Source organism: Adiantum capillus-veneris, chromosome 6, assembly GCF_014529385.1.
Source record: "Adiantum capillus-veneris isolate H3 chromosome 6, ASM1452938v2, whole genome shotgun sequence".
Lineage (NCBI taxonomy): Eukaryota > Viridiplantae > Streptophyta > Polypodiopsida > Polypodiales > Pteridaceae > Adiantum > Adiantum capillus-veneris.
The window spans coordinates 78,341,890-78,361,589 of record NC_140936.1 but is presented as its reverse complement, the minus strand read 5'-3'; the positions used below and the strand labels follow the sequence as shown (position 1 = coordinate 78,361,589).

The window sequence follows — 19,700 nt, the reverse complement described above, 5'->3', positions numbered from 1 at the left end:
TGATTAGACCCCTCCATAATGGTGGATCTAATACATAATCGTTGACTGTGAGATTTAAATTCTTTAAAGTATTGAAATGTCACAAACACACATATGCAATATTTTACCTCGGACGTGTCGAGGTCGTCTCCCTAGTGTGTAAGTCACAGAGGCATTAGGATCCATCTTCATTCATACATATACATATACATAAAGATTAAGAAATTCATCAAAAAGCACATGAATCATAAATCTCTCATCACTAATAAATCTTAGTCAATTGTTTCAAAGAATACACCTTGCTTGAGGCTACACCATGTTTCATAAGAAGATATACTAAGCTTATAAATGACAAAGAAATAGTTGCGAGAGTCACCGTGCTTTTTTATTGGATGAAACATATCCAACCACGTTAAACCCCATGGCAAGGGGGGTGGCAGGGGGCAGGTCAATTGCAACACCTCTTTGTAGACAATGTTAGAAGTGTATGTTCTTTGATCTCCATGTCTACTAACGCTTGTTAAGTGACTATCACCAACCACAACCTTGATGGCAGAAGAGGATCTCACGTGAGACATTGCCACATACAGTTGACCATGGGGTGAAAACAGGTGTTGGGAGATACAATCCAAGAAGTCCCAATGTTTGGATTTGCGCCTTGTTGATTGTCATCCCAAAAGCACAACGTAGGGGAAATTGGCGGCGTTTCAAATCAAAAGGGAGACCTTCTCTAGATCCCATGAGAATATAAATCCTTGGAATGAACACTGCATATCCTGGATGTGACCCTGTAATGATTTCTGCTTCAATCACTTTGCTGTGGAATTGCTTACAAATCAAGCCCGTCCCATTACAAAGACCACTTCTTGGATCCAAATTGCAAAGAAACATAACTGGAGCATTCTGTTTCAATTGTAAAACATGCGATGAAAACCCCCCAAGATCTAAATTATTTACAAACTCACTTGTGAATAAAATGCTATCACAATCTGATTCACACACTAAGTCTACACTGACATATTCCTTATAAGCACAAGAAATTGTTGCAAGCCCAAATTGTTTATAGCATCCGTCTCCTTGTTCCGTGGATCCAAAATTGCTCTATCCTTGAAAAAAGGTTGCATGGCAAGTCTGTGTTTCAAGGTCTCTATATATGCAAGCAACCAATGCTTGCAAATTATTTTGTGGTAGCATCATGCAGGCCGAGAAAAGCCACATAATCAAGTATGCCCCCATCACAAACATGTCCATTACCAATATCAAGTGTCCACTACACAAACTCTCTTTCAATAACATTACTAAAAAATTGACCACTCGCATATTCTATGTTAGATGCATAATTTCTGTACGTTGCCAATGTATGAGTGGCACAAAGATGCATTAACAATGTCTTCTCTTCCCCCTTTACGCACAACAGGTAATATCTGTCTGAAATCACTACCAAGGAGGAGAACCTTTCCACCAAACAACATGTCATTTTTCATGACATCTCTTAGTGTCTTATCAAGAGCCTCAAAAGCGTGTCTATGAGCCATGGGGGCTTCATCCCATATGATCAGTGAACTCATTCGCAATAGCTCAGCGATCTGGCTGTTTACTTTAATGTTACATGTGGACTCAGAAGTTATATCAATAGGGATCGTGAATCTAGAGTGTGCAGTTCTTCCGTTGTCGAGAAGTTGTGTTGCAATCCCAGACGATGCACATGCCAAAGCACTTTTGGACTCTCCACGTATCCGAGAGAGAAATGCATTGTAGAGATAAGTCTTTCCCATTCCACCTGGCCCTTCCAAGAAAAAAACAGTCCCTCTGCTCATGCCAGCTGCTTGTAAAACCCGATTGTAAGCTTCCCTTTGCCCAACATTGAAAGATGATTCCATTCGAGCAGACAATACTCTTTGTTCCTCTCTGTTATACATGAACTCTTGAGAAAGCACTCCATGCCCACTCATAATTTGCAGTGTGTGATCCACCTGGGGCATTCCATAATAATCCGAGAGCCTCTTTCCATAGTGTTGAAGCATTGTCTCTAAGTTTGATAAAGCTTGGTTTTGAGCCATGTATTCACAGATAGTCGCATCATTTGTGCGAACCCTCATATGATATACATGGTCCTCAGAAAGCTCCTTACAGAAGCGATTCCACAATGCACCAGGATGTATTGGATCACAAAAAACCAAAATGACTACAAACAGTAGGGGCAATGTTGCCTTGTTTGTTGAAAAGAAGCATCTTCCAAACAAAGAAACCATTCATCATCAACTTGCAGTAATCCTCGTGCATTACATGTTTCTTTAAATGTGTCATATACTTGTCCATTGAAAATTGTAATATCCTCAAAAGACTTACATCCTTTGCACATGTTGAGTAACATACACAAATAGTACAAATCTCCAACATTGGGAACAATGTGGTACATTCTTCCAATCATGTCACCAATCTGTCTTTGAGTCCATGTTCTACTTGCTGGCTTCCGAACCCACTTTGTTAGGAAGTCTATGTACAACAAATCGTTGGCCTCTGGATATTGTTGATTTGCAACAAACCACTCAATGAGCGTTGTCTTTTTGCTGACCTCTCCTTCCACCACACTCTGTACAGTCGTTCTGTCGCTGAAGATGACTTGATTTTGATGAGGCAAGTGAACTTGGAGCTGTTGTATGTCAGGTTTCTCTTGATGCATATGAAACCCAAGTATATTCAAGATAGCCTCAGATGCTGATACATATCGAGCATTAAGATAGTTTGTAACTTTATTTAGAAGCCCTTCACTATCTTGTAGAACAACAGTGGCCCTGTCATGTCCCTTATACACATACTTGTAGAGATATTTCAGAGCGAATATAGTGGAGCAAACCTCCACATTGATATGTGCATTGTACCTTATTGACAAAAATGGATTGTATGGAACAATCCATTTATTACTCAGTTGCACTTTATTACGAACAATGTAATTTCCATCATCCCTCCTCATGTACGTTTGGTATCCATCCCTAGTTACAGTAGTCGACGCACTGAAGCTTCGAGGATATTTAAACCTGTACTTTCCATCTTTCATACATGGAGAATTCTTATTCAAGTTTCCACACGGGCCATGCACATTACACCGACTGATAACATCATACCACTGTGGAAACATTACTTTATCAGGAAGCTCCGCACACACAATCTTATCATAATGCAATGTCTCTGTTGGCTTATGCTCAGATGCAAGTATCAATAAAATGTGAGCATGAGGAAGGCCTCTCTTTTGGAACTCAATCACAGAAATGTGTTCATTGACCTTACCAAAAATAACTCTCTTAATCAGCAAGCCCATCAAATCCTTGAACTTATGGTAGAAAACACGGGCAGTAAGATCAGGACGATCATTGGATGTCTGTCCAGGTAGTAATGCATCATGTATCTCCTTCCATCCAGGATTGCATGTGAATGTAATGAAGAGATCGGGTTTTCCTCTCTTGCGTACAATTGACATGGCATCCTGGTACAACTGGTGCATATAGCAAGGGCCACCAACATACGAAGAAGGCAATACAACCCTTCTTCCAACATTAGCACCCAATAACAGTTCTCTATCATCCCTTGCTCCATCTCTTGCTCCAACCATATCTGTCAAGCCTTGATACACCTCACTGCGAAGTTCAATTTGATGATTATGAACCCACAAAAGCCTCAACTCCTCCATACAACTATATGCATCAACAATATATTGTTGCAGTAGCCTACCACCACGTAAAAGACATTGTGTTGTGTCATCTCTAATTTGCAATCTATACTTGTAGAAATCCATTGTAGAAATATACTTTGTAGTTCCATTTACTCGCTCTCTGCTTACTTCCGCTCTGTTTACTTGGGGTATGTAAGGATTCCAACCTTCTTCACCATTTGGAAATAGTAACACATATAATAGAGGCATGTATGACCAATGGAAATTTGAGATTCTTTTGAGACCACCACCCAAAAGATTCAACACAATATCACGATGGCCAATGTTGCTCTCTTCACCCTGACTAGGCATGATTGCAGCAACTTCCACACTTGTTGGAGCAACATATTGCCAACCATTTGTACGCTTATCAGTAATGACCATCCTAATCTCCGGAATATTGGAAGTTGGGACCATTGTAGCAAAACCCCTAAAAGCTTGAACATACGGATTTACTCGATGCATCATCGATTGCAAGCTTTCCAAAACATCTGGTTTGAGTTTTGAAACATGACTCATCCTGTTTTGCAACTCATTCTCAGTGTCAAAAAAATACAACTGAGCAAAGTGAGGGATTTGACCTTATCGCTTTTCTGGCATCAATGGACCAATGTTATGATAAATAGATCCATGCACCTTGAAGGTATAGATTCTTTTTCTTTGGCAGAGAGATTCATCTATATGAGCTCCCAAAGAAGCAAATGCCAACACACTATTGTATGCTCTGATATGTTTCTACTTCTAGTATTACTCCCGTGCATCAATTTCCTTAATTCTAAAGGAGGTTCACTTAATGGTGGCAAAGAAACATTTCCTGAGTTGCAACAACTCTTCCCCACAAATGTGCGAATGGTCTTTGCTTCTGTTTTCCAAGCTAAAGCACCACTTAAGGAACATGCAAAATCCAAGTTGCCTATGTTGTGAAGAATACACTTTTCATGAGAAAGAGACAACATAGAGATATGCATCAAGGAAGTGGTCTCAGAATATAAGTAGGTGATAGATAGACAAAGTGTCTCAAATTTGGAGTAATCTCCCTCTCTGGAGACAATTACAGGCTCCTCAAGAACATCTCCATTATTGGCTTCCAAATTGTCTTCCACTTCAATCCTTACATAAAGTTGCGAGAGAATTGACTCGTTATCTACATCCATCGCAATCCTTCCCTGAGGAAATTCATTGCATCGATTCACGTTTATCAAATGGTGGAAATCTTCCAAGCGAGGCACATCAATCTCACCCAGAGAACGTCGAACTCTATCTCGCGCTGCTGCACGTCGCGTAGCTCGAGAGGCTTGACATATCCTACTACGTCTTGCATGTCCAGGAGACAACACCTTTGGACCAATAGCCATCTATCCAAAAAAGAACTCTTATAAGTACTCACAGAGATATACAGGTTAGTATCTAGAGAATTAAGAAGAGAGTATGGAGAAGAAAGGATTTCCCAACTATGTCTATCTTTCTTTGAGGGAGTCAGTGAGAGGAGGCTTGCCAACCCACATGGTAAATGTCTATATACTTCTATATCTATCTCTCTATATCTCATCTAACTAATACTAAGGATATAATTGGGGGAGCGAGTCCATCCAATTAGCCCATTGACAATTGTCGGTTAAGGCCTGGGTTTTAGCCGACAAATTTCCACTGCGGTTACAATGCGCCAGTCTTCACCTCAATCGGAATCTCGCAGTCGATGCAGATGTGCCAAGTTAACCCATTATTGGTTGACCCTTTATTGTCCATTTTGGCAACCCACATCAAGACGTATTCAAAGGTGCATCCAAATCAACCCCGAGGTGCTTCATTATGAAGAGTTACCATGGTCACAGGTTAAGGCCTGAGTTTCAGTCGGCAATTTTCCACTGCGGTTACAACGCATCAGTCTGCACGTCAGTCGGATTCTTGCAGTTGATGCAGATGTGCCAAGTTAACCCATTATTGGCCATTGGCAACCCACATCAAGACGGATTCAAAGGTGCATCCAAATCAGCCCCGAGGTGCTTCATTATGAAGAGTTATCATGGTGACAGGTCCCCATTTGAGTTGGTAGAGTTGCATTGAGGCTTGAATTGTTGTGTACATTCCATTTACGCAATCAAAAGCAAATACCACATCGGCAATGGTGTGCATGTGATTGCATTGGGAGAGACACTCTCGCTTTGCATCTGCCAAAAATAGACCAGAGCTTCTTGACCCTACCCAAATTGGCCATATCTGGCAATCAATGCATTCAAAGAGACGGCATCCTATGTAGGAAGATCTCTCCCACTTTTTGTGCTTTATGAAGTGCTTCACATTTGTCATACCTAGAGAGAAGTTAGACATTGCACACACCTAGAATAATTTGTGTGTGTGTGTGTGTGTGTGTGTGTGTGTGTGTGAGAGAGAGAGAGAGAGAGGAGAGAGAGAGAGAGAGAGAGAGAGGGAGAGAGAGAGAGAGATTCACTGCAACATACCTTGAGAGGGAGAGAGGGAGAGAGGGAGAGAGAGAGATTCACTGCAACACAACTTGAGAGAGAGAGAGAGAGAGAGAGAGAGAGAGAGAGAGATTCACTGCAACATAACTTGAGAGAGAGAGAGAGGGCGAGGGGGGGCGGGGAACGGGAGGTGTGACTCAAAAGACACAATGGCAACAAAAATACTACAATTATGGAGATCCTCTGAGAATGTAGCAATCAATGCATTCAAAGAGACGGCATCCTATATAGGATGCTCTCTCCCACTTTCTGTGCTTTATGAAGTGCATCACATTTGTCATACCTAGAAAGAAGTCAAACATTGCACACACCTAGAATACTTTGTGTGTGTGTGTGAGTGTGTGTGTGTGTGTGTGTGTGTGTGTGTGTGTGTGTGTGTGTGTGTGTGTGTGTGTGTGTGAGTGAGAGAGAGAGAGAGAGAGAGAGAGAGAGAGAGAGGAGAGAGAGATTCGTTGCAACATAACTTAAGAGAGAGAGAGATGCGAGAGAGGAGAGAGAGAGATGATGAGAGAGAGGAGAGAGAGATTGAGAGAGTAGAGTACATAACTCTGAGAGAGAGTGAGAGAGAGATGTAGAGAACTTTGATGCTAGAGATGAAAGAGAGAGAGAGACTTGAGAGAGATGAGAGAAGAAGAGGAGAGAGAGAGAGAGAGAGAGAGAGAGTAGGAGGGCGGGGGGGGGGGTGGGGGTGTGTGGATGGGAGGTGTGACGTCAGTGTGAGAGAGAGTGGGTGTGGTGAGTGTGTACATGTGTGGAGTGTATGTGTGAGTGTGTGTAGAGTGAGTGACTTAGAGAGTGGAGAGATGAGAGAGATGAGAGAGGAATGAGTGAGAGAGTGAGAGAGATCGTTGTGGATAACATAAGCTTAGAGATAAGATTAGAGAAGAATGAGAGTAGATGAGAGTAGAGGAGAGAGAGAGATGAGATAGAGATATGAGTTCGTTAGATAGACTTAGAGAAGAGAGAGAGGAGAGAGAGAGTGAGAGAGATGTTTTTTGGAGAGGAGATCCTCTAGAGAGAGAGAGATGAGAGAGGAGAGAGAGAGAGAGAGAGAGAGAGAGAGGGAGAGAGAGGGCGGGGGGGGGGGGGGGGGGGGATGGGAGGTGTGATCAAAAGACACAGTGGCAACAAAAATACTACAATTATGGAGATCCTCTGAGAATGTAGTATCCAAGAGACAACCAAGTTTCGTGAGAAATTGGTATCCACTACATACATAAGCCTCCACCAAAATGTAGTCAATATCCCTAAAGCCACAAATATAGATCTCTAAGCCTATAAATGGGAAAGAAGTGAGTATGTTTTTTGGAGATCCTTAAGAATGTAGTATCCAAAGAAGCAACCAAGAGTTGTGAGCAAATTGGTATCCACTACATACATAAGCCTCCCCCAAATGTAGTCAGTATCCCCAAAGCCACAAAATATAGATCGCTAGCCTATAAATGAGAAAGAAGTGAGTATTACTATCGATTACATAATTCACTTCTTGCAAGGGTTGCCCTGCTTTGAACTGGATGGAACATCTCCAACGGCATTAATCCCCTTCTTGGGCCAATGGGTCGTTACCAATGCATGGAGCTTGTTTGAGATAGATCTAACTTTGGAGACACCTGTAGTATGTTGTACTGCTACGGCGGTCAATTTTTTGCTAGTGCTTTGTAATTCAGGCACAATGCTTTTGAAATCCATGCTATCCTTGTCAAGAATGGACCTCTCCAAGAGACTCATGATTTTTGCATGGTTGCTTTCTATGCGAGAAAGTTGTCCTTGCACTGAGCTCTGCTGCTGCAAAATACCATTGATCTGTAGCTGCATCCGCTCCTCTAGACGATGAAGATAAACCCCTTGCTCATATTGTGAATGGCTCAACTAGTGAATGCTCTCTCTATAGGAAACCTGTGATGCCTCCGCTCTCTCACATGAGGCTTGAATTTTGGAGCATAGTGTGTGGATGATACCTAGTCCATCTACGATTTGCTTCTTTGCAGGTCCATCCCCACCTCGAGCAACGCGCTTGGCATTTCGTAAATTGTTGCCTAGGTCTCTCTCTGGGGTAGAAAATATCACCTCCGAAGAATCTCCTCCAGAGGTAAGCACGTGCTCCATTACTGTAAGAATAAGATATATATTTAGCACCGGGTTATACATGTTTTTCTCTCTCTCTATTTTTCCCCTATCCACCTCTCTATACCTCCCTCTCTATGGCGCAAGGTGGCCATAGAGAGAGCAATAGCCAAAGCCTATGTGCATCCTATGGCCATAGCAAAAGGTTGTTGACTTTCCTATGGGCATAATGTGAAACCGAGCGGGCTCCCGCACACACACACACACACAAAGGCTCTCTCTCTCTCTCTCTCTCTCTCTCTCTCTCTCTCATGCCAAATGTTGTGCATTTCGGAAAGCACAAAATGTGCTTGAGAAGCTTCCTGTGTAGGATGTCCTCTTGGAATGCATTGATTGTGGGATATGCCTAACTTGGTTAGGTCCAAGAGAGTGTCTGCCCCACCTAATGCTTCTTGTCCATGAGCTCCATCCCTCCCTCTCTCTCTCTCTCTCTCTCTCTCTCTCTCTCTCTCTCTCATGTGTAGGCATATCCCACAATGAGTGCACTCCAAGAGACGACATTCCATAGAATAAGCTCATTGAAAGCACCTTTTGTGCTTTATGAAGTGCATGACATTTGGCATACATGTCAACCAAGGCAATGCTAGAATTCAAGGTTTTTACACTAAATTTCTCTACAGGTTGTAGGTTTTCTCAAGTTCAAATTTAAAATTTAAAGGTAAATACCAAAATTTGTAAGTGGGATTACATTAAACCTAGGTTTTTTCTAGCTCTGCGAGCCCCACCATCATCAGAGCTCATTGCTTAAGCTCATTGAAAGCACTTTTTGTGCTTTATGAAGTGTTTTATGAAATGTTGGGGTTCAAGATTCGGGAAAAAACATTTTTTTAAACATACAAAATTCCTTCCCTTGAATTTTCTAAGGGAAAATTCTAGCTCTGCGAGCCCCACCATCATCAGAGCTCCGTATCAATGCAAAATAGCACAATATAAGCTCCTCTCCCGCCCTGTTTATTTGTCTGCTGATCCGTCGATAATGAGTTGTAGAGCAATGCCTCAATTCCTCCTCCTCCTGGCTTTTGGAACTGAGTTTGCCACATGTTTTCTTGGCTTCAAGCCTAGTTCTTCCCCGTCAGTAGATTGTTTTTGTCATGTGTGATAACATCAAACCTAGGGTTTTTTCTAGCTCTATGAGCCCCACCATTATCAGAGCTCATTGAAAAGTCTCTCTCTCTCTCTCTCTCTCTCTCTCTCTCATGCCAAATGTTGTGCATTTCGGAAAGCACAAAAAGTGCTTGAGAAGCTTCCTGTGTAGGATGTCGTCTCTTGGAATGCACTGATTGTGGGATATGCCTAACTTGGTTAGGGCCGAGAGAGCGGCTGCCCCACCTAATGCTTCTTGTCCATCAGCTCCATCATTTGAGTTTTTACACTATTTGTCTATATTTCGGGGCGAAATTTCCCCTTTTTCCCTTGCCTTCAACCGGCATTTTTGAAATTGAAAATGGCACGATATTAAGCCGACTCTGACCGAGACACATTTTCCCCAAACTTTGGTGCTTTGAATAGTGCCAATTTGTTGAGCCCCTACCGGTGCTTTGCAATGTTTACAAAATTAGGCTATTATTTGGGTTTTTTCTCTCTCTATCTATTTCGGCGCTAATTCGCATGCGCAACGATGCGTGACAGTCTTTAGGCATGTGGGCACTGGGGAGTGCGCTCAAGGGCCAGGCCATTTGCCATTTTGTTGTGCATTTCGGAAAGCACAAAAAGTGCTTGAGAAGCTTCTTGTGTAGGATGTCGTCTCTTGGAATGCACTGATTGTGGGATATGCCTAACTCGGTTAGGCATATTTCGGCGCTAATTCGCATGCGCGACAATGCGTGATAGTCTTTAGGCATGTGGGCACTGGGGAGTGCACTCAAGGGTCAGGACATTTGCCGTTTTGTTGTGCATTTCGGAAAGCACAAAAAGTGCTTGAGAAGCTTCCTGTGTAGGATGTCATCTCTTGGAATGCACTGATTGTGGGATATGCCTAACTTGGTTAGGGCCAAGAGAGCGGCTGCCCCACCTAATGCTTCTTGTCTATCAGCTCCATCATTTGAGTTTTTACACTATTTTTCTATTTTCCGGGGTAGAATTTCTCCTTTTTCCCTTGCCTTCAACCGGCATTTTTGAAATTGAAAACGGCACGATATTAAACTGACTTCGACCGAGACACATTTTTCCCAAACTTTGGTGCTTTGAATAGTGCCAATTTAATGAGCCCCAACCGGTGCTTTGCAATGTTTACAAAATTAGGCTATTATTTGGGTTTTGACACACTCTCTCTCTCTCTCTCTATTTCGGTGCTAATTCGCATGCACGACGATGCGTGACAGTCTTTAGGCATGTGGGCACGCGGGAGTGCGCTCAAGTGCCAGGTCTTTTGCCATTTTCTTGTGCATTTTGGAAAGCACAAAAGGTGCTTGAGAAGCTTCCTGTGTAGGATGTCGTCTCTTGGAATGCACTGATTGTGGGATATGCCTAACTCGGTTAGGCATATTTCGGCGCTAATTCGCATGCGCGACGATGTGTGACAGTCTTTAGGCATGTGGGCACTAGGGAGTGCGCTCAAGGGCCAGGACATTTGCCGTTTTGTTGTGCATTTCGAAAAGCACAAAAAGTGCTTGAGAAGCTTCCTGTGTAGGATGTCGTCTCTTGGAATGCACTGATTGTGGGATATGCCTAACTTGGTTAGGTCCGAAAGAGCGGCTGCCCCACCTAATGCTTCTTGTCCATCAGCTCCATCATTTGAGTTTTTACACTATTTTTCTATATTTCGGGGTGGAATTTCTCCTTTTTCCCTTGCCTTCAACCGGCATTTTTGAAATTGAAAACGGCACGATATTAAGCCGACTCCGACCGAGACACATTTTTCCCAAACTTTGGTGCTTTGAATAGTGCCAATTTGTTGAGCCCCTACCGGTGCTTTGCAATGTTTACAAAATTAGGCTATTATTTGGGTTTTTACACTCTTTCTCTCTCTCTCTCTATTTTGGCGCTAATTCGCATGCGCGACGATGCGTGACAGTCTTTAGGCATGTGGGCACTGGGGAGTGCACTCAAGGGTTAGGACATTTGCCATTTTGTTGTGCATTTTGGAAAGCACAAAAAGTGCTTGAGAAGCTTCCTATGTAGGATGTCGTCTCTTGGAATGCACTGATTGTGGGATATGCCTAACTCAGTTAGGGCCAAGAGAGCGGCTGCCCCATCTAATGCTTCTTGTCCATCAGCTCCATCATTTGAGTTTTTACACTATTTTTCTATATTTCGGGGCGGAATTTCTCCATTTTCCCTTGCCTTCAACCGGCATGTTTGAAATTGAGCTTAATATCGTGCCGGCCGCGCAACCCTTAAGCTGGTCTCATAGGTCATTTTGGCCTTCTGAAGACATTTAATATAACATTTTATTTCATTTGTCGACGCAATACTTTCTCGAGCAACGTCTAATGATGGTATCAATTTTGGCCTTCCAAAGACGTTTAATATAACATTTCATTTCACTTATCAAAACCTGCCAATTTCTTTATCTTTGGCTATTTTAAGCTTCCCCTTTTCTTTTTGTCCAGAGACACGATTGCCTCCCCTTTTTGTTCGTTTCATTTCTCTCTCTCTCTCTCTCTCTCTCTCTCTCTCTCTCTCTCACACACACACACACACACACACACACACACACACACAGACGTTCATTGAGTGCAGAGCTAATAAAATAGAGCAGTCACCGGCAGTTCAATATAACATTTCATTTCATTTCTCTCTCTCTCTCTCTCTCTCTCTCTCTCTCTCTCTCTCTCTCTCTCTCTCTCTCTCTCTCACACACACACACACACACACAGAGCATCTTAAGGCCTAAGTCATTGTCTGAGTGCCTACCATGGCGACTACTCGGGCTTCATCTCGAGGAAAACCCACATTCGCCGGGGTCGTAGCAACACCCTCAAAGGTGGACAGCATGGTTCATCTTCGAAGTGAAGTTGAAAGACTTCGCAAGGAAAATGAAGATTTGAAGGAAAGACTCGTAGCCATCGAGTCTCGACTTAGCGCAGTGGAGAGCTCCAAGAAGGAAGAGATGGAACAGATAGAAATCAAGCTCAACAAAACAAAAACGGAGGTAGAAACCAAGGTCAAGACTCAAGTTCAAGATGCCGTCGTTCGCAAAGTCGAAGATCGTGTGGCGTCTACGCTACGCGAACGATAGCGACAAGAACATCGCTCTCAATGTTCGCATTGGCGGACTTCCAAGCGACTGGCAAGGAGAGGGGGACCCCAAGTTCCACGAGTCTTTCGCTTGCATCCAAAGAACAACCCACATGGTACAATGGGATCCAGCAACAATCACCACTCTTGCTCACGAGCATCGTACCAACCATGCAATCCTCACCTTCAAAACCAAAGCGGATCGAGTCAAGATCCTTGAGCAATCGAGGCTTCTCAAGGACACAAAAATCTAGTTTGTTGAAGATCTCACACCCACCCAACTCAAACAGAAGAAGGCCGAACTCCAAAAGATGCGAGAAGCGCGCATAGCAGGGAAATGGGCAGTTTATCGAGGAGGTAAAGCCATCATCTAGGAGTTCCGAACTCCCAAATCGGCTCCCTCCTTATCACCTACCCCAACCTAGGTCACTCCACCTTATCTTCAATTTTCCACCTTCGATGGACCCTCAGTCCTTAACTGATATGTATCAGAAGGAATCTTTTGTAATGTTTTGTTTCTAGTCCCATAGGTCATATCTGACTTCCATGGACGATAATTCAATCTCTCTCTCTCTCTCTCTCTCTCTCTCTCTCTCTCTCTCTCTCTCTCAAAGACGTTCTTCACCACAGGGCTGTCCCCGGCAGTGGCGGGCTTTAGCAAAGCAAGCTAGAGAGAGAGAGAGAGAGAGAGAGAGAGAGAGAGAGAGAGAGAGAGCTGCACAGTACCCTTGCCGGTGAGTTTTGAAGCCGACGTGCAAGTTCGAAGCCGCAGACGGTGAGGACCAAATGCGCAGTACCTGCAGCCCCGCTGAGGTGAGGATGATGAAGCCGTCGCGGTGAAGAACAGAGCCGTAAGTGATGAGGAAGACGAAGCCGAGCCGCAGGTGATGAGGATGACGAATCCGCTGAGGTGAAGAACAGAGCCGCAAGTTCGGAGTGCAGGCTGTGAGGAGTGTGTGGAGGCAGTAGCTGCAGTAGCAGAAGCCGCTGAGACCTTCCAACGCAGACAATAGCCGTAGTAGCTGTAGCCGCAGATTCGGAGCGCAGGCTGTGGGAGTGTGTGGACAGGCTGTGAGGAGTGTGTGGAGGAAGTAGGTGTAGTAGCAGAAGCCGCTGAGGACATCTCTCTCTCTCTCTCTTGAGAATGACGAAGCAGCTGAGGACGTCTCTCTCTCTCTCTCTCTCTCTCTCTCTCTCTCTCTCTCTCTCTCTCTCTCTCTCGGACTACGGCGATGAGGACATCTCTCTCTCTCTCTCTTGAGGATGACGAAGCAGCTAAGGACGTCTCTCTCTCTCTCTCTCTCTCTCTCGGAATGCGGCGATGAGGACCTCTCTCTCTCTCTCTCTCTCTCTCTCTCTCTCTCTCTCTCTCTCGCCTCGCTTTGATCACCTCCTCGCCAAGCGCACCTACTCAAGAGGCGGCTGGCGGTGATTTTTTTAAAACATTTTTTTGAACCTTCTTAGCATGAGCCCGCCTGAGGTTTTTTTGAACCTTCCCAAGCCCTCCTGAGGCCTCATAGCTTGACACGAGGCCGGGGGGGGGAACCAAAATTCCCTCCCCCATTATCTATTATTATAGATTGGTGTTGAAAAAGCCCCTTGAGAAGATAGACTTTTGTTATATCTTCAAAAGTAAATTCGCATTAAGTAAAAAAACCTTCACTAAAATTATCAGTCAAAGTGAAACATTTACATTTATTCTATGTAGAGTAAAAATCCTTTTGACTTTACATTTGGAAAGGCCTGGTCTTTATTACACTCTGCAAAGGCTGTCATTTCTTACAATCTTACCCTTCACTTTTGCATTTTAGATTGGTTGTTTTGTAAGGTTTTTTTGAAAGTGAACCAGAGAGTAACATGTGGAAGCCCTCTCCTTGGTTGAAAATTTTAAGATGCATTATATATAGTACTAGTATGTGACCCGCGTGTTGCTACGGCCAAGAAAAGCATGGCAATTGGATCTCTCTCTCTCTCTCTCTCTCTCTCTCTCTCTCAGACATACACACACAATGGAAACGTAGTCCTTGGAATCACTATCGAAAGATAACAATGCATATGTACGCCTTCTCTCTATCTTTCTATCTCTCTAGAAAAGCATGGTAATTGGATCTCTCTCTCTCTCTCTCTCTCTCTCTCTCTCTCTCTCGTACACACACACACACACACACACAATGGAATGGTAGTCGTAGGAATCACAAGTAGGTCTTTGATTTTTATCACCTTCTTTCCTCCATTTCTCAATTCTTTTAAGTTGAAGACTTGCTCAACAGCTCTCTCCCTCTCTCTCTCTCTCTCTCTCGCTCTCTCTTCACATGGAGTGCTTTCAGCCAATCGGTTGCGATCAACTCATCCTTCACACGACTTCTAACAAATTTGAGTTGTCCATATCTCCCCACTCATCAATCAATGACAATGTACCACATTTCTACCAACTTGCTACTATTGCACCATGCTATCAAAACCATGGCTTGCCAATATACGGGCTTCTCATGACTCTCACTTGGTTGGAGGTAGACAGGTTTTTATGCTTCGTAGTCATTTTGGTGGGCTACCAAGTTGCCAAAGAAAGTCAGTCTCTCTCTCTCTCTCTCTCTCTCTCTCTCTCTCTCTCTCTCTCTCTCTCTCAGTCTCAGATGGGCCACACACTTGTAAAATGTAATTTGAAGATTAGGACACCCACAACATTGCAAAAAAACATAGGTTTGATGTAATTCCACCTACAAATTTCAAGATTTACCTCTAAGTTTTTAAATTTTTTGTTTTCAGCAACATTCACTCAACTATACTGAATTAGAAACATAAAAAATGCCATGGATGCAAAAAGAATGACACTTAGCATCACAACCTTAACTTTTAAATTGAAAGACCTCCAAAGTTCAAAGAATCTACAAAGTGCATAGAACCTAATCAAAGTTTAGAGAATCTAGAAAGTGCAATCAAGTTTAGTGCAAAAACCTTCAAATTTTATAGTAAATTTGTCTCTATTTTTTTTTTTGGCAAAAATCATAGTACAGACAAATGCTCGAAAAAACCTAGATCTAGTGTAATCTCACCTACAGATTTAGAAAATTATCTCTATATGTACAAAGTATTAAAAAATTGAGTTTAAAAGCCTTCAAATATAATAAAGTTACCCCTAAAATTTCTTATATCTAAGTTTTTCATGTTTTAGGGGAAAAACATTGCGCCTCAACTCGATTTAGTGTAACCCTTCTTACAAATTTTTAGGATTTGCCTCAAAAATTCTAATTTGCCTTTAAGCGGTCGAAAAAATCTAGGCTATGTGTAATCCACCTTCAAATTTTGAGGTTTACTTATAGATATTAAGTCAACCCGAAGGAAACCACAAAGCTCACAAAAATGTAGCGTAAAGACCTTCAAAAATATCGAAGAGTTGTTGGAGTTGCCTCCCATTGTCGAGGAAATCCATACATCGAGCGGAAAAAACCGAGCACAACATTTTTCCGAGCAAAAGTAAAGAGAATTGTAACACAAAAAGCATTTTTATATTAAGCCCCACCATAAGGTCAAGTGCAGGCAGTCCAACAAAATGGTCAATCAATAGAAGGTGATCATTGTGACAATATAAATTCCTAATTGATTAAGTACATAAGCTATTGAAACATTGCAAGTATAATAAGAACACATCTTGCAATGGAAACTACACGAAATCCAAAAAAATAGGCAATCCATAGAGAGCCATAAAACTTAGCTCAAAAAGCCGTTGCTATGATAGAACTTTGGCCCCACACAAACTCACAATCCCTAGAATAACTCTACTTTTGTCAGTGCTGCGCGATGAGATTCCAATAGTGCCACACTAGGGAGACATATTTGTTGCTCAAGACGAGTGAGGTGCTTTTGTCCCAAGAACAAAAAATCTTTCTGAGGCTAAATATGCAAGTATGTGTGCTTCACTTGGTTATTAAAAATACATTGGTCTTTATCAAGTCACTTGTGTAGCTGTGACACTAGCAGTTCTTCAAAGTGGGAATTACAACACACCTACTCAAAGGGCATGGAGGAAATCAAAGACCACTTTTTACAAACCACAATCTCTTGGGAAAGACAAACCATCGGTGTTTTTTTACATGAGTCATGCTCTTCAAGATACTAAGTTTGAAAAGGCCAAAACCTAGGGAAAGAAAATTTCAAGAGGTTGTGTTTTTTTCCCCATTCTCAATTGACTACACCTCTCTCAACTTATTCTAGGGTTCAATTTTCCTCCATAATGTTAATGAAATATGCCTCTATGCTCCATTTTCCTTCTAATATGCATTCTCTCAACTTATTATCATTAAAACCTCTTCAATGTCTCAAGCTACATCTATGTTATTTTCATATAGTCTTGAAAGAGCTGCATTTTTTTTGTTTTCCAACCCTAGCCATCATCACATCCCGTTGTTCAACTATGTGCAGAGCATGTAATCCACCAAATCATGACTCTTGATGTTTACTAATGTAACAAAAACCACATGGACACTACTCTAGCTAATTTCGCGTCTACACGGGACAATTTAGAATAAAGTCTTATTTTAGGGTAGCAAGGGATAGGAGCACGCGTTAACGCAAGGTAAGGGGGTCTGCCTAACAAACTTGCTTCTTTTCATTTTAAAAATTCTAAACTTGTCAACGAGTTAGAGCGTGAGGAACGGTTTATATGTGGTACATGATAGAGTAAATAAAGATGTTTATGCCTTTTTGTTCATTTAATTGAGGATTTACTTTAAGAGCATTAGCTCATTTTTGTTAATTGGGATCGTGCCTTAAATTATTCTGCACCGACACGGTATGCTGAATGGCCATGTTTGAATAGATAGGATCGATAAGATTAACACATGGACAATAAATAAGCACATCAAAGTAAGCTCACTTACCTAATAGCCTCGGTGCCGACTCGGTGCCGATTCAGTGCTCGAAAAAAAGCTAGGTTTAGTGAAATCGCGCCTACAAATTTTGAGATTTACCTCTAATTTTTAAATTTGAAGGCAAGAAAACCTATAAATTTTGGAGAAATTTAGTGTAATTTAATGTAAAAAACTTCAAATTTAGTCAATTTACCTCTAGTATTCCTCAAGTGTGGTTTTGTCAAGTTTTTGAGAAAAAGTTTTTTTCAAGCACTGTGCCGATTAGGAATGCTCAAGAGTCAAGGGTTATCCAATTGCCTAATATCCTCTACGCCGACTCAGAATGTTCAAGAGACAAGGAGATTGAGATTAAATTGTTTGAAGTTCAGTACGCTTTTGGGTGACCTGAAGTGGGACTCTATCTTAATTGCTTCCGCGTCGACGCGGGATAGTTAAGGAGTGTATCTGTGTTCCTCCTACACCAGGCAAGCTGTGAGGATGGCTTATTTCTCTTAATCGGGACTCTATCTTAATTGCTTCCGCGTCGACGCGGAATAGTTAAGGAGTGTGTCTGATTAAACCTGTGTGCTCGTCCTACACAGGCAGGTGCGTGAACTGGCTACTTCTCTTAATCGGGACTCTATGCTAATTGCTTCCGCGCCGCCGCGGAGTAGTTAGGGAGTGTGTCCCAATTGAGCTTGAGTGCTATTCCTACATGTCCAAGCCTACTGCATGAACTGGCTCCCTATGTACTCAAAGGCTAGTCCTTGGAATCAACTCCTCGATGCCCATGCTCGGGACTCTGTATTAACTGCTTCCGCGCCGCCGCGGAGTAGTTAGGGAGTATTTCTCAATTGAACTTTTGTGATATTCCTAGCTACACCAGGCCCTGCTGCGCGAAATCGCTGCATGTGTACTCGAAGGCTAGTCCTCCCACCTCCTCTGTGCCCATGTTTGACGACCCACCCCAATATAACTTCAGATGATTTTCATCATTTTGGAACAAGGCCGTCAAGTTATCGAGCAAGGCTGTCACTAACTTGCCAACGTCGGGGGGAGAGAGAGAGAGAGAGAGAGAGAGAGAGAGAGAGAGAGAGAGAGAGAGAGAGAGAGAGAGAGAGTGCCCTTTTGCAGCTGCATCGATCCTCTATGCATTCACAGGCGAGTTCTTTCATGAAGAAGCTCACCATATATGGCAGTAGCACAGCCGCTAGAACCCATCTCCAAGCTTGCCAAGCTAGAGGTACCTGTCTCCAATGGCACCACCCACCATACTCCTCGTTAAGAAGCTCTCTACGAACGTGATCACCCCCTCTTGCGGCTCCACCTTGGCTGCAGGTTATGACGTTTCCAGTGCATGATGTTGTACTTGCTCGTGGAAAGCTCTTACCAAAACTGACGTCTCCATTGCAATTCCAGAAGGGACATATGCATGCTTAGCGCATGGATCTGGTATTGCGTGGAAACATTCTATTGATGTTGGGGCAGGAGTGATCGATGCCGATTACCGTGGTCGACCAGTTGGGGTGGTTCTCTTCAATTTTCTGATCATGACTTTACTACCAATGTCGAGAATCGTGTTGCTCACCTTATTTTTGAAAGGATCATTAAAACCAGAGGTTATGGACGTGGATGATTTAGAAGCAGTTGTTATATGGTGAGAGAGCGGGTTACTCTTGTCATGCTTCGTCTTCGCCTCCCTCCCTACTTCATCCCCGCCGCCTTCACCTCCTGCTTTGATGCTGGTTCTGTTCGATGTTGACTTCGCCTCCCCTCCCCCTTCCCTTTTCAGTGTCGGCACAAGCATCATCCTTGATTCTCCCTTCGTTTCTTTTCGAACTAACCTATACATGCTAGGAGCATAAGTAAAGGCACATCGGTTTCTTTCTTTCGTTTGTGGTGGTATCTTTTATGATGAATCTTGAAATCACTTTCAACTTATGTGGCCTGTTCATCTCGTTATATATAGCCAGCTCAGAAATGAGCTTTTCTTTTTGTTTAGAGAGAGAGAGAGAGAGAGAGAGAGAGACAGAGAGAGAGAGTTGTAGCAACGTACCTTGCACTCCTTGCTCTCATCTCTTTGCATTGCTGAGAGAGAGAGAGAGAGAGCAGTAGCATTATACCTTGCACTCCTTACTCTCGTCTCTTTGCGCTGCTACTATTGTCAAATTAGCTTTGTGCTGATGTTGTCCACAAACGCGAGAGAGAGAGAGAGAGAGAGAGAGAGAGAGAGAGAGAGAGAGAGAGAGAGAGAGAGAGAGAGAGAGATCAATGTAGCAACATACCTTGCACTCCTTGCTCTTGTCTCTTGCGCTCGACAAATTAGATTTTTTATGCGCATGCTATTTTTATTAAAGGTATGCGTCCAAAGGAAGGCTAAAA

The 19,700-nt window shown here is 42.8% G+C and overlaps 1 protein-coding gene and 1 pseudogene across 1 annotated transcript; one reads left to right on the top strand and one right to left on the bottom strand.

The window, feature by feature from the left end:
• Nucleotides 1-1,307: 1,307 nt before the first annotated feature.
• Nucleotides 1,308-5,043, bottom strand: LOC147455744 (uncharacterized). Its single transcript, XM_086513752.1, has 3 exons — nt 4,744-5,043; nt 2,367-4,246; nt 1,308-2,211 (listed from the first exon to the last, which is right to left on the bottom strand). Exons 1-3 carry the CDS (start codon nt 5,041-5,043, stop codon nt 1,308-1,310), a joined length of 3,084 nt encoding a protein of 1,027 aa, XP_086369878.1.
• Nucleotides 5,044-12,148: 7,105 nt separating this feature from the next.
• On the top strand, nt 12,149-18,979 carry LOC147455743 (deoxyuridine 5'-triphosphate nucleotidohydrolase pseudogene; annotated as a pseudogene).
• Nucleotides 18,980-19,700: the final 721 nt, after the last annotated feature.